General features: G+C 36.4%; 1 protein-coding gene and 1 long non-coding RNA gene across 2 annotated transcripts; one reads left to right on the top strand and one right to left on the bottom strand.

The window, feature by feature from the left end:
- Positions 1-325: 325 nt before the first annotated feature.
- Positions 326-13,768, bottom strand: LOC134209669 (uncharacterized). The gene is made up of 3 exons (XR_009978772.1): positions 13,636-13,768; positions 13,029-13,580; positions 326-1,421 (listed from the first exon to the last, which is right to left on the bottom strand). It is a non-coding gene; the product is annotated as an uncharacterized LOC134209669 (long non-coding RNA).
- On the top strand, positions 4,385-6,169 carry LOC134218484 (uncharacterized). The gene is made up of 6 exons (XM_062697541.1): positions 4,385-4,394; positions 4,457-4,795; positions 4,877-5,130; positions 5,417-5,695; positions 5,914-6,059; positions 6,163-6,169. Exons 1-6 carry the CDS (start codon positions 4,385-4,387, stop codon positions 6,167-6,169), a joined length of 1,035 nt encoding a protein of 344 aa, XP_062553525.1.
- Positions 13,769-16,274: the final 2,506 nt, after the last annotated feature.

Raw genomic sequence — 16,274 nt, forward strand, 5'->3', positions numbered from 1 at the left:
TACATAAAATAAGTGACGGCTCATAGAAAACACGAACTTTCGAAGCTGCTTTCTAACTAGTCTAATTGTATAAACCCAATATTTTTTTACACGGTTGGTATTTATTGGAGTCTCAGTTAACCTGATCTTTCACAGCTTTCGAAATACCAACTGAATTTTGTTTGATTTTTGTAATTTTTTCGTGTGGTGAACTCATAGTTTCATTGACGCTCAAGTTCATAATCGACTAAAACTCAACCGTGTAAAAAAGAACTGGGTGTATTGTAGTACGATCGGAGTTCTACCAAATCGAATAAAAACCACCGAAATCCTACCATATTTAGCTATCCTTTATTAATCATAAAAGTGTCGCATGTTCCTCAACGCAATAGGTGTTTAGTGTGGTTTGGCCTATCACCGACCATATATACATTTTATGCTTGCACAATAAAAGGAGGTTCGTAAATGGCTATAGTGTGCTTCGATGAGAGTGAGAGCCTGATCGTTCTACCTTGCTCGCTGATGTAACTCGTGGTTCATTCTCCTCCGTCACGTTCCGCCCGCCATCTGGACCCCACGGTAGATGGTATGCAACATTTTCTTTTCGAAAACTCCAAGCATCGTCCAGATCTTGTGAGGACTATAGTGTTGGAATATCAGGTAGTGTGCGACGCTTCGCTGTAGATCGAAGATGGATAAGAAGCGGGCGCCGGTTAGTTGTAGTTGCTCTTTGGTATAGATTAAGGAAATTTGTTATGGATTATTGTATATACCTATTGTTGAATAAAGAGAACTGCAGCTGCTGGCAGAAGTATCAGTCAGTAGCCTGCCGTGGTGTAGAGAGGGAACTCTAGTATTTGTTATTCTTCGTGAGGGGGTTCCCTTCTCTGGCCATATAGGTCAAATAAGCGTTTTGTAGATAGTAAAAAAAGTTCGGTACGCCGGCGAACTCTACTCGATCATTCTTCTACCATCTCATTTTCGTCGCCACCGGAACAAACTCGTGGTGGGTGGCTTATTGTCTTCTCTTGAACCTCTTCCTATCATGTCTGATGTAGGCTTCTCAAAGTTACATGCCATAACATCAATGTCGTCGGCGAAACCAAATAACTGAATGGGCTTCGTGAAAATCGAACCACTCGTGTCAATGCCTGATCTTCGTATGACTCCCTCCAAAGCGTTGTTGAATAGCAGGCACGAAAGACCATCATCTTGCGGTCATCTTGTTAGCGGCTTTGAAGTCGATGAATAGATGATGTACATTGTATTCAAGGCATTTCTGCGATATCTGGCGTACGGTGAACACCTGGTCTGGTCCGCCCATAATCCCGCCTGATGCTGCCCCACGAACTCTCTTGCAATAGGTATTAGTCGAAGGCATAAAATTTGAGAGAGTACGTTGTAGACGGCGTTCAGCAATGTTTAGCTCTCGTCGCTGATATCTGTTGAATAGAAAAAAAACATCAGAATCGTTCGTAGTACATAAAAGTGTAAACAGAGTTTTTGTCTTTTCTCGTACTACAAAGTTGAACCGAGAGCCTATAGGAAGTATTACTCCAAAACAGAACTTTAGATAGATGGCCCGGAAACCCATAGTGTTATACAGGGGATGAACAAAATAATTAGGATGGGCAAATTTTTGGTAAAATTAGATGTGTTGTAACAATCTTAATTATCATCCGATTTTGACAATTCAGGCATGCCTGAACTAAAAAAATTAACGCAGTTTGACGGTATGTCCATGGAACCGACTATGGCCACCGGATTCCGGAGATATTCCGAGTTTTTCGGAGGTATGTTCAAAACCGTAAATTTGTGGTGGGTATTAGGAGAAGTTGTGGTTAAAAATTGAATAATATTACTAACCACAAATGAAGTAGGGCTCTTACTGATTGGAACCATATATTAAGATTTGGAATCGGACCAGAATCAAGTGAGATATGGCCATTTCTTTAAAATCGGTTCCTATCGATACTTATCAAAGGGGTCAGGCCACAACTTCATTTGAATCTCGCTTTTTGATAGATGGTCCACTATGATTTTATTCTAGAAGGCCTCTAATGTGTCAAAAAATGAAAATCCAATTGAATAAAAGGATCCTGGAGTCGCTGGGATGTCTCCGGGGAACCTGTGAATGGGGACATTTAAGTTTTAGCACCAAAATCAGTCATTCGACGGCTCTTTTTTCATGGTTTTCGATCAGGAAGCGAAGTATGAATATAAAATGGTTCATTGACGGATCTGACCGCTTCCAGGATCAACGGATTGGCCCCGGGGAACCTATTGAAGGGGACATTTTAGTTTTACCACCAAAACCAGTCGTTCGACGGCTCTTTTTTCATGGTTTTCGATCAGGAAGCGAAGTATGAATATAAAATGGTCCATTGACGGATCTGACCGCTTTCAGGATCTACGGATTGGCCCCGGGGAACCTGTGGAAGGGGACATTTTAGTTTTAGCACCAAAACCGGTCGTTCGACGGCTCTTTTTTCATGGTTTTCGATCAGGAAACGAAGTATGAATATAAAATGGTCCATTGACAGCTCTGACCGCTTCCAGGATCTACGGATTTGCCCCGGTGAACCTGTTGAAGGGGAGATTTTAATTTTACCACCAAAATCAGTCATTCGACGGTTCTTTTTTCATGGGTATCAATCAGGAAGCGAAGTACGAATATGGAATAGACCATTGACGGCTCTGACCGCTTCCAGGACCTACGCATTGCCCCCGAGGAAACTGTGGAAGAAGACATTTTAGTTTTAGCAACAATACCAGTCATTCGACGGTTCTTTTTCATGGTTTTCGATCAGGAAGCAAAGTATGAATATAAAATGGTCCATTGTCGGCTCTGACCGCTGAGATGGGTGTTCAAGCCATTTTCAAGGAATTTTCATTGGAATCTGGCAGAGTGTAAAGTGACTTTGGTGACTTAAGGTCGAAAAAAGAGACTTTTAGTTACTAACTCGAAAAAGTGACCAATCCAAGTACCACCAAGCATTACAAAATTGCACATATATAAATCATAAAGCTAAATACTAATTGCATTAAATCAGTTTTAACGATGTTAAGTTGCTTTTATTTATAAACTGACAGACAACGATACTCTAAATCAGCAGCAAAAAGCAGCGATGTATTACTGATGCTTTATTTCAACATGTCAAAGTAATGAACCATTAACCTTCGGGGACTCGCGCCGTTGTAAAAAGTACAGCACCATCGAAAAAAGAAGGCTTCTCGTTCACAACAGAAGCGGGACTGCGTGAGCGGTCCAGATCAAGCGAGTCCCGGAGGGTTAATTCGGTTTTATAAGGTGCCCTTTCCCCCCAAGAAACAATTTTTAATTGAAGAAATGTCTCATCAAACTACCTTAATAAGCTAAATGTTTGACAATAGCTGTGTTGATGTAGATGTAAACTGCTTCACAAATACTGTTCGCCCAAAAGTGGAGACATAATTCAACAACAGATGATACGTGGTTGTTGAAGCGCTGAACGTTTGCTGTTTATTTTATGAATATACCTGTTAATTATTTTTTCACAACTTATTGCACGGCGTTGCTGACGCCTTATGAACAAACACTTAGCGAACAAAGTTGTACAGCAAGTTGCTTTTCCATTGGCATACAAATATGGAATAAGCACTTACAAACAATTGATTAATTTTCAAGTTAATAAGCCTTATTTAGATGTTTTGAAGTTCTTCTTCAACAATTAACAAACTCTTTTTAATTACTGCTGTTCTTTGATTGTAATCAAAATGTTGAATATGATTTTATAACCCATGTTATTCAATTATTGATTGTTAAATAATTGCTAAGAAACATAGCATCAACAATTATTAAAACTATCATTTACAAAAAAAGTCAATTATTTTCATAGCCTGCGTTTTTGTAACTACTTTGTAATTACTAAACTTATGAACCACTGAAGAAATTTTTCAATAACCAAATGTATCGCAATCTCCACCGATGACTAGGCTCGATCTCCAGATCCTTTGATTCACTGCTGTCTGCATGCGTCCAACACCATCCTTGATGACATCTGGTAGAAAGTTGAAAGTAGTATTTAAAGTTTCAATTTATGAGCTGAATTATTCGATGTAGCCATATTTAAAAGACATCACAACAACTGCTTTATTCAATTGTTTCTTGACTTAAGAGTTAATGGAATCACAGAGTGTTAATGTTTGAACAAATATCGAATTAAACATTTCATCAATATCAATGGTGGCGATGCTCTTACTAAATTTAACATAAGCTGAATAAGCACATCTTAAACCATCTGGTAACACTGCTTCTTTGAATCGGCACCAAACTGTCAACTCATCTAAAAAAAAAAACAATTTGTAAGTAAATTTCGACAGTACCGGTGCAAATTTTCTATTTTCCACCTCTTTTTTCACCAAAATGAGCAAAGGTATGTATTTTTAATGTTGTAAAAATGCTCCTCCGATTGAAGAACATTGTTTGTCCTTGCAGGAGATTATTTCTTGGTGGTGCAAACCATCGAAACTGGTAAGCCAGTATTAACGGTAGTGCCACATAAATGGGTTTGCGGAAATACTCTTTTGTGGCCCAACAAGCAAGCAAACGAGCTCCGTAAAAATGCAGCATCAACACCATCGCCTTCGTGGATAAAAATGTCTTGCTCGATCAAGCGTAAATTTATCCCTACATTCTCTGAGGCTGAGCAAGAGGCTGACGATCTTTCTGGCCAATCTACGGATGCATCGGACTTTGTTGTCAAGCGCAGAAAAACTGCCAAAACAGCCTCGATTAAAAAACCGCTTGATCTGAATCATATGATAAATGACAATCGTAAGTAAACCTAAACATTCAATCCTTCTTCGTACAGTTAGTTTTATTAGTTTTATATTAATTTGAAAAAAATATTTCCAGAAGTATTGGAGCAAGCAACACAGTCTGTCGCACAGAAACATCCTTCGAATGTTGTGTCCACTGATCCGCGTGTATCCGTTGTCGCCCAGCCAGTCGAACAGATTTACTGTCATCCGGATATGAATAATTTGCTGGAAAAAACTCAAGGACCTGGGCTGATTTCCCAATCTGCACCTATAACAGATGCGTCCAACACATTAGTGGCGCCGATGGATACAATGGTGACGGAAGGATACGTTGTAAACATTCAGCAGGTAAGATAGCATTTAATGAAGGGTGAAAATTTGTGCCACAATGCAACCGAACATAGTTTAGTATGTAGTACTACATTGTTTAACCTTCAGGGCCTTAAAATCAAAACGTATGGCATTTAATCTCAAGTTATCCCATAAGCAAAATTAGTTTGCCAGCAGCTATTTAGGTAGCACTATTTGCGTATCCGAAAGATTTTTCATAAATCCACAATTTGTAACATTTCACCCAAAACGGTATTACCTATTGTATTACCTCTCATATATTATGTTTTTCACTTTTTTCCAGCCCGATGCAGACAGAATCATCAGAGAAGTTTCGGATAAGATCGAACAGGTCTGTACAAGAGTGGCTACAGAGGCGACTAACTCAGTACTTGGCTCAATCCAAGTAATGTTGGCTAAAACATCAATGTTGGAGATGAAAATAGATGCTGTTTCTCGCAGTAATACATGTTTGCATGATCAAGAGCCATCGTCGTCTTTCCAGTTTTCTCCAGTGACAACTATTGAAGGGCTGGACAATCTGGAAGAAAATCTGGAAAATGATGTGTACGCCAAACAGTTGGTAAGTGCAACTTTGACGATAGTTTGACACGCGCATCGAATTCATTTGAGTTTGTTGTTTCCTTTTATTGATACATATTCCAAGTTCTAGGTCTGTTTGTCTATGTTAAGTTCTGAAAAAATCAGTTATTATTACTTTATTCGACTCGTCACACTATATTTACGAAGCCCAATGGTAATGGTAATACAGTTAAATGATATTTTTTTCCTCACTTACAGTTTGCATACATGAAAAGGATAATTGGACATAGTGGCGATGATTGTAATGGACTCAATATTGCTTATGGTCTGGTTGATCACATCTTCGACAGGAAGTTAATGCTTGTCTGTTCTTGGACTGGAGAAAGTAAAGGAGAAACCACTAAGTATCCTTTAAAGAAATGTGTCAATATTCTTGACCTTTTCTTTAAACTAATTCGTAGCGTGAATAACACATTTTCGCGTTTACTTCTTGAGGACTTTTTCAAGAGAGTAATAGCCTATTCAGATTGGGCTATTTATGACTTTGTTAAGTGAGAGGGTATCCAATTATTACGAGGTGTTCAGACTGCAGCAAGATAATATATCTTGACGTTTCCATTTTTCCTCATTTGCACGCTAATACAGGGTTGAATTCAAGGAGAGTTTTAAAATTTAATTTGCGAAATCAAGCATTTGTGTGGCGACAATTGAACTTTTTTTTCTGAACAAAGTTTCTACAAAAAAAATATATAAAAAAAAATATGAAAAGGAATTTTCGAAGAATATTTGAAGCTCTCATTAAGGATAATGAGCGAAGCTACATTCATTAGTTGGGTGCGCCGTTCTTCGGGGAATCAGACTATTCCTCATTTTATTTTTAAGTTTAAAAAGTATTTTGATTCTGTACTATGATCGAACGGAGATTTGATAGAAAAATTTAGATACTTTTGGGAATTCTCACAAAAAAAAATGGACGATTGGACCAATTTTCAAGAAATATTATCGAACTAAAATGTATTTCCACCAGTATCTCCATGTATGAAGGGCAACTCAGCAATTTATTTTTTTTTCAAAAATGGAAACTGAACCATTGCGTTCTACTCGACAATCAATGATACAGCTTCTAACAAAATCGAATCGTGTGAATGTGATATAATTTAAACTGGATTTTGGATGAATTAATGCATTACCAATGCATGTTTTATTTAAGGTTATTCTACTTTAAATATACATCCCATTCAAATCGTACAGTTGTCCCACGTGAAAAATGTTGAAATCCAAAGTATATTAAGCCATTCAAGCCATTCGTTTTACAACCATTCCTACGTTTTAAATTGTCTTCCGCATTGGCACTTGAACTTTGAAAATTTATTCGATTTGTTCTATTAAATCTAGGTTTAAGTTAAATACTTCATCTTAATTCTAGAGAGCATCTGTTTTTTAAACAATTCATGATGAATAAGTGGAGAATAAATAATTATCATCATTATTTTCCATCATATAAAATGCTTTCCACAAAACCATCACAATCCGAGTTATTCTTCAGCGCTCAGAAGATTTCCATCTAACATGCATTCGACCCTGCTGCGACAGAAAGAGCATGACTGTCAACTACGAAACGAAATGAAAACAGAGAATTTTCTCTCTGGCAAAGAAAACGTGACGCTTGTCAGTTTTGTTTTGTTGAATTTCTCCCTGCATTCCAGTTAGAACGAAAGCTCTCTCGTAATAATTGTTCGTAATAAATTCTTCATGACTCTTTTTAGCGGGTATCTATTGACAGCGCAAAATGTATGGAATATTACGTAAATAATGACATCATAAAGCGTATTTACCCTGAAACGCCAATTATTATGTCATTAATGGCGTAATCTGAATAGGCTATAACGAGAAACTCAAAGAAACGGAGCGAGGCAAAAGGGAAGCGGCAAGGGAAGCGGCAATCCTCAGTTCATCGTAGAGCAAAGACAAAAGCGGCTCGAAAATACCATGGAAGTAAGTATATCGTTAATCAAGCTAAAACCGAAATGGGGGACTATCAAAGTTTCGCGCAACCCGTACGTCAAACCTAACTTCGCTAGTGACGTGCTAGTCTATATTCGGGCCTAATTAGATCAGCGCACTACTACAAAGTTAGGTTTAACGTACCGGTTGCGAGAAAATCCAACTTTGATAGTACCTCATTCCGGTTTTCAATTTGACTACTATGTATCACCTGTTTCACATTCAAATTAAAAAAAAAACACTACCATAGTCACAGATAATTGTATAAATAGTATACTTTTCTATAGTCTGCCTATAGCTCAAACACACAATGTATTTTTTTACTAGTTTCGCACTAGTTTAAAATTTTCGCACTAGTTTTAAATTTAATAATAAAATTCCAGGTGATAAGCATGTTCTGGATGAACATCAGCATCCTACAGCAGTTATTGAACCAGCCAACAACATTGAAGGAGAAATGGAATCAGAATCGATCTCAGAACATGAATATGAGGAAGATTCATATGACTTCAACGATGAATAATTTGAGTGATTTGTTGATTAGTAATCTTTTGCTACTTCTGATGAGATGCGAACAACATAAATGAATAATTTGATTTTTCTAACATGTTTTCTTAAATATGTCATTTGTTTTTATTGAATACTTATAAAATTACTATTAGATAGAACCTTAATCATATTTCTGACGCTGTAAGTGTTTATCGAAATGATATTTCATTAATTCGGAAAAGTGTGTAATAGAGGAATAAAAACGTAGCTGTTCAGCTTGTAGGAGATTACTACAAATTTACATAAAATATCTTCCACTTTGAATGTTTGCGCAATTTTTGAACCAGATATTTGAGCTTTGTAAATGTGCAAAAAAGAAGATCGAATAGGTAGCTCAAAAAAGTCAGTCTGATTAGCCAACGCTTTTCCGTGTATCAAGATACTATTATCTGAATCAACTGTAGCGTCAATCATTTGAACAATTTCAAATTTTTTTGTCAAGAACCATGAATTTTTAAATACATTGTTGATTTCAAAACCTTGGCGTATTTTACACTTTACTTTATCCCTGCTTCTAGCTACTGAGGGAATGAATCCGGTGGATCTTGTGTTCACAGCTGATCGAGTTTTTTCCAGAATCCTGTTAGCCACTTGCTCGAGACAATTATTACCCTGCCTTATACATTTCTTTAGTTGAAAAAGATAATTCTCGAAGGGATATGCCGAGATTGTACTGAGAGAACCAAATCGTTCTACATCACCTACGACATGCTCAAGGTTGTGAATGTTACTTGTTACATATTCTTCGCCATATATCTCAATGAAATCTTCAATAAACTTTTCGAATAATGTTTGCGCTAGGGCTAACCATTCCTTGCAATAATCTGTGGAACATATTCTAACAGCAATGAAGAGAAGAAGAAAATGGTTATACAATTTTTCATCAATTACGTCTTTGAGCACCACTATACCAACATAGTTCAGAAAAGATCGCCATTCAGTTCCCTTCCAGAAGGCAATACAATCTAAACCTCTCATTTGACGGTGTATTTCGTTTGGAAGATTGACGCTCACAACTGCTTCAGATAGTTGTTGGATTTTCGAAGCTGGTAATTTCCCTATGTATCCCAGAGTCCCATCTCTCCATCCAGTTAACAGTCTCTTCGTAACTCCTAATTCCAGTAAATGAAGAGAATCAGCGATCACGACATCCTTAACCATATCAAAACCAGGAAGTTTTAAGAGCGGCGAATCTTGTCCAGCGTGGTGCCTACCATAGTGCTTTAGACGAAATTTAAAATCCGTTCTCAGGGGACAATGTAGCTTGGGAAACACGACAGTTCGTGACACATAAGAGTACTCTCCATCTATAGTGCACTTCAAGCAGCCATTTTTCCCATTGAAGTTTACTACACCTAGAATAAGTAATGAATCATTTTGTAAATGAACTAGTTTTTTTTAACATTTTCTCATGAAATTGTACCTTTAACGAAAGCACGTGCAGGTGAATCACAGATAAAGCAACGTATGTTAATTTTGATAATGTGGCCTGTTAAGCTTAGACCATTCTGGACCAATGGTATTACTTCATCGACGAATGGTGTAAGATATTTTCTATATCAGTCGGCTTACTTTTCCCCAAAAGATTCCAATGGGCATAGGTTCTAATTCTGGCATTTCATGAACGTTACAAAGTATAGGCCATAGTTGAAATTTAGAACTTTTGTGGACCGGTAAACCATCTATATTTATGTTGATACTGATCATAATATCCTTTGTCAAATGCTCAAACCACTTCTCAAGACAAGATACCAATCCATAATGCCAATATTTACCACCTGGTATTTCATAGCAAAGTTTGCCAATATTTGATGGTGTTTCAAGAAGTGTTCTCGGATCATTGGGTAAACTTGTATCGTTGTATTTATCCTTTATCAGCCCCAACAAATCTTTTACCGCATTGTGAGGTATATTGTACCGCAGTGACCACGATCTTATAGCTTCGCGAGAGCTTTGAATGGCCTTCGGAGGATCACCAAAATCGGACGAGTATACGGACATAGTACCATCTGTTTCGTTAGCGTCATCGGTGTGAACTTGGAAAGCTGGCTCAAATTTTTGCTGAATATTCGAGTCCTGCGTTGGATTTGAACATGCAGCTTCAGAAGAGCTATGGGTATGGTCCTTATTATTGTGTGATACCGAAGACTCAGGGTTAACAAAAAAGATTCTATCTGAAATATTTGTAAATTATTATAAACGAGTTTGCTCTATGAAACGAAATTACCTTCAGGGAGGTCAGAAGCGACAGGAACTGGTGCTGAAATTCTAGGCGCATTCAACTCGGTATACATTTTATTGTACATGAGAAGATATTTGTCAGTGGCTAATTTCAATTTCCGATGGTATGTACTGGTTCTCTTGTACTTTTTGAAACCAATATTCATTTTAAAAAATACACTCAAATATATACTCTCACGCCAACGAAATACAAAATAATAATAATAATATTTCCATACATTTCAAGTTGAGAGTGAATGCTTCTATTCCGCTGAAGTTAAACATTATTTTATGTTGAACAACAAATATGTACTTGTCTGATAATAGTTTAACAAAGATATTATAACTACATATTATTTGTTCTACTTTATTAGGCTTTTAAAAAACTGTATAAGCATTAAAACAATTAATATATTACATAGTTGTTATATAGTACTGTTGCTGTATTAAAGCATTTCTATTCAATGCTGTTGGTTTTAAGGCTTCAAAATATTGGAAATAAAATTTTATTTCATTCAGATGATAAGCAATACCTGTACAGCTGAGTAAATGTTTAACAAATGTTGACAAAACTGATTGAGCATAACTTGTTTGACAAATAAATTACTTGGTTGGGCAACGTTTGTTAAACTTTTCTTCCATTAGTTATTGAGAAAATAGCGAAATGTGGAACTATGACTTGATTTCATGCAAAAATAACATTTATATAGATCTTTTTAAATACAATATTTTATACAACTACTGTCGCTTCAATACAGCTTTTATTCAATAGGTATGTTTATTTAGAACTTCGGATTGTTACTTGGGCCACTTTAAGTCATCTTTTAATGCTGTATATTTCACAAGCATATATAGCTCCATCGTTACTTGGGAAGTCACTAAAAAGTGATTCGTTACCAGGCCTGTCATACGCATATTTGTCCCATGTTTACTGGGATTTTATATGTATACATGGGACAGTTATACGTATAACGGCAGTAAAGAATTCAGTTTGAAATACCAAAAGAGTTTTTATTCTAAATCCCAAAACGTTCAAAAATGCACAAAAATACGTTCGGATCGCAAAGGATTTCATTAATAACAGAAGAATTCTTTTAAGAATGGTAAAAGGATTCCTTTGAGAAATCACAAGATTATTTTTCGGAATTGCAAAAGGATTCCTTTCTGAATTGTAAAAGATTTTATTTCTAAATGATATTTTTTTTTTAATTCTAAAATTTCTTTCAGTATTCCAAAAAGATCCCTTTCGATTTCCCATGCCGTTTTGAATCCAAAAAGAATTACTTTCAGAAACTATGAGAATTCCTTTTCAAATCCCAAACGGATTCCATTTAGAATCCTAAAATGATTTCCCAGGTTTCAAAAACATTTCTTTTATAATCACAAAGGATTTATTTCGGAATCTCAAAAGGATTCGGAATACCTACAGGTATTCTATAGAGGATTCTGTTTAAAATACTAAAGGTTTCCTTTCAAATCCTAATGGATTCCCAGCTGCTTACTTTTCGGAATCGTAGAAGGAATCCGTACGGAAATGAAGAAAATTTGGCTCAGATCGCAAGGGATTCCGTTCAGAATTGCAGGAGACTTCCGTTTAGAATCACAGAAGGAACCCGAAAAATAACAAAAGAATTCCTTTCGTTCTTTTCGAATTTCCAAAAGGTTAGCTTTCATAATCCTAATCCTAACAGAATTCCTTTACGAATCCTGAAAAAAATCCTTTTCAAATCTCAAAAAGATTTCTTTTCGAATCCTAAAAAAATACTTTTTGAACAACTGTTTACAACTTACTTACAATGAGCTCCATAGTCGTTGTCATCAGAGGTCGATATCAACTGAAATTCGTGAACGGAAGTGGGACAGGGTATGCCAGCGGACGTAGAAGCGGAAACGAAATCTGTAAACATATATTAGAGTACAACCCAGCTGGACATCGCAGCAGAGGCAGACCTAGAGGCTCATTGCGGCGAAACCTCCACAAAGAAATAAAAGAAGTCGACCGAATCTTAACTTGGCAATAAATTAAGGCAACAGCTAGACATCACTCTGGATGGAGATCTTTCACTTGCACCACTCAGGGTGTACAGTACACATAAGTAAGTAAAGTATTCCGTTTCAGCATTCCGTCCATTCGGAATCACAGGAGGATTGATTCGAAATAGCAGGAAGATTCCGTTATAAATCGTAGAAGGATTTCGTTTGGAATCACAGAAGGATTCAGTTTGGAGTTCTAAACAGGTCTCTTTGGATTCCGTAGGACTTTTTCAAAACTCAGGAATCTCTAGGAATCGCAAAAGTGTTCCTTTCGGAAATTGTTTTGACTCGCTTAGTCACATGAGAATCAATGTACTAAAGTGCCTTGGGAACCTTGCAGTTGAGTTAACACTTAAGTAAGTGCTTCATCAACATTAAGCTGTGAGAAGGCAATGTCCCTCTGGGTGATGTAATAACAACAGAGACGATTTTCAACATCCTCCATAATTTCATTAAAATAAAACATTAGAAAAGTTCAGTTCAAAGAAATTAATCAATTCGATTCTATAAAACAAATCAGATTGCTATACATAAATATATGTATAAATCAAAGATGTTGTACATACCTGAAGCCCTTCAGTTCCACTGACTGATCAACGGATCTATATTACTCGAAACGACCAAACCACCATCCCAAGCAACCAGAAGTTCAGATTTTACTTAAATTTACTCTTAACCGAACTAATTGGTTCACTATGGTTCACATCAAGTTCCAAGCATCCTTAACGAAACTTTAAAGTTCACTTAAAGTTCCGTTACATACAAAAAATACTTAAAATGAGAGCTGATTAAGCCAAAATAGCCCTTCTTATCCGAACTTCTGGTTGCTTGGGATGTCACCTGAAATATCGTTTCTTGGCGCCACGTAAACCTTCCATTTGTTGTTTTCATCGTGGCAGCCGTACTCGAACTCGAACTATCGTTGAAGTAGGCCGTAGTCTGCGTTTGATGTTCATACCGCTCGTGTACCTCTTGCGCCAGTCTCAATTTGGTCTCCATCCTTCGGACTTTGTCCTGCTTCCTGCGCAGCTGAATCTCCATAATCCTCTCAACCGGTAGTGGAGAAATCGCTGCTGCTACTCGTTGTTTCTGCGATAGCCAATTGGGACTCAGCACATCTAGCATAAACAAAGACATTATTTCCAAAGTTGAAAAATCATAACCTGAACTTACCCTGCTGAATAGCGTATTTGTAGGAGAAATGGCAGAATAACAATAACCAGGCCTTAGTTTCCGAAAACGAAGTATACGCGAGCCCCGCACTAGGGATCCTACATTCAGAGATATGCGAAAGCGGCCATCTTGAGCCAATCGACCATTGAGAACTGTCAAAATCTGAGCCAAATGAACATCGTTATTGTTGCAAATCGAAAGGTATTGCGATTTTGGTGAAATAGATTTTATGAAAAGTTTTATCGAATAAACAATTTGTTTTGCGTTCGTAAGTAAAAGTAGTCTAGTTCATGCCTTATATCGTGTTCTTTCGTATTGCTCTTTAATTTTAGCGAAAATGCACTGCTAGAGGATAGACAAAATAATCAAAAAGTGTCTTCGAATGTAAAGTCATGTGCAAGCCTAAACATTTTTCGCTGCGGCAAGTGCTGGCAGCGTTTGTTTACGAAAGTAACAGCGTTGCTAAATCGTCTGGAAAAGTATTCGCACATCTCTTAATATAGGATCCCTACCCCGCACTGTCTTTTGATCTCGGAGTCTACGATCAATAATTGATTGACATAATTCTCGCTTAACTTTTCAAAAGGTCCTAAGTAACATTTGTTTCATGAATTAATTTGAATAGCGCAATCAACAGACCAATATGAAAGATTTTGATTGCACTACTCAAATTAATTCATGAAAAAAATGTTACTTAGGTCCTTCTGAAAATTTAAGAGAATTATTCATTAAATTTAGTGAATTATTCAATAAAAATTGTAAACTTGAAAATGTTGATACTCAGCTGATTCAAGAGCAGCTAGAAGACGAAAATAGGAATCATAGATGACATTCCGCAAAATCCAATTGGACACGCGAAATGACACTTTACCTGACGTCAAGCAAATGCGCAGGGTCTTCGGCCTTCAGTCGAGCAGCAAATTCGATCATGTTATTCGCAATATCATGTTATTCAAAGGTGTAATTCGGCTGTCAGAAATTTATGGGAATATTACCTTCGAAAAACATGTTATTGACCGAATAACGCGAATAACATGTTATTCAATCGTAGTGCGGATATAGTATTAGATATTTTTATGAAACATATTGATTTAGATTATTAATTTGGATGTTTTATATCTACACACGAAAAACAAACATGGTTTTATAGAAAGTTTTGCACTTTCCACATGAAAAGTACTTGGTTTGCTTAAAAATAAAAATGAAACTAGCCTTCGTAAAAGTTATTTTTTTAAATGAAAGTTCAGTTTTTCTTGTTCCGAATGTGAAATTAAAAGTTCTTCCATTCAACTTAAAAATTGTAAAACTGTCAAATCAGTCACCAGTAAACCATTGTGCAAAAAGAGTTAAAGAAATATTTCCGTGCAGTGCCCTATAGAGGCACTATGGTATACATGAGATGGTCAAAAACAAAACCAAGCTCAATTCAATGTTGGAGAAAGTACCAGTCTAGCGTATACGCTAGGGTGTCCCAAAATTGGACAAAGTCTGGGATTTTGGGGGCTCAACCTTCAAATGAAAGCTTAGGGTAAAACAAAAGAAAAATTGTTCTACGGCAACTCTGGGAAATGACGTTTAGGGGTGGCCCGACGCGTTTTATGAAAAAGTGCATTTTTATAGGTAACATCGAAAATACTGGTATATCGGAAAGAAATTCGGTGAAACCCATCCATTTTATATTTTTACATTTAACTTAGGGTCTATACTTTATGGTAAAACTTTGATACCGCATGTTTTAGGTCTATATATTTTTCACTGATGCTTTAAATGCCCAAAATGATGAATTTTTTCTTAATACTTTTTATTAATGCATCCAAAACGGGTATCCATCATAATGCTTTTGAAACTAGATATACATAGAAAGATGGGGAATTTTATAACGAATATTTTGCTAAAAATAGCAACCTTCTATCTCTATCCGTTTAAAAGTTATTCACGATTTACTGCAGCTTGGAAAAAGACTTTTTGAAATTTCGGATCATAATACCTGGATCATGTTTAAGTAAAAAAACGCCTACTTTTCCATACCAACCAAATGAGTGCTTTAATAACCAATATAGTATTCATATGAGTTGCATAAAATTGATTTTAATACTTATTTGAGTGTTATAATGGAAACCCAACGATGGACCAGCAGTAACATGACTGACTACAAATTGTTCAGTTAGTCTGGGTGAGTGCTCAAATAGATTGATGAATATGGTTTCAAAACTACCCATAGGTAGGTTCAGTTTTCGTGTCATGGTTTGTCGAGCTGTGCAATGTTTCTCGATAACATGGAAATTAGTTGTTTTGTGACCATCTTGATTTTTTGTAAGAACGATCATGTGAAGCAAATCCAACTAGATCATTTTGATATCGATTTGTCATATTTTACGCCATATTGAAGCTCATTTTACGCCATTGCAAAAAATAGTGTGTGCAACTAATTGCAAAACTCGATTTTATCAGCACTCGTAGTATTTATCTCATTCGGCAAGCCTCGTTGGATAAACGTACAACCATGCTGATTAAATCACCTTTTGCAACTAGTTACACAAATTACTATTATCATTATTATTTTATAATGCATATTGAAATATTTGGCATCTACCATCTACGGAATCTCTGGAAATAAGAACAATCTACACTAATTACGA

This window comes from Armigeres subalbatus, chromosome 1 (genome assembly GCF_024139115.2).
Source record: "Armigeres subalbatus isolate Guangzhou_Male chromosome 1, GZ_Asu_2, whole genome shotgun sequence".
NCBI classification, from domain to species: domain Eukaryota; kingdom Metazoa; phylum Arthropoda; class Insecta; order Diptera; family Culicidae; genus Armigeres; species Armigeres subalbatus.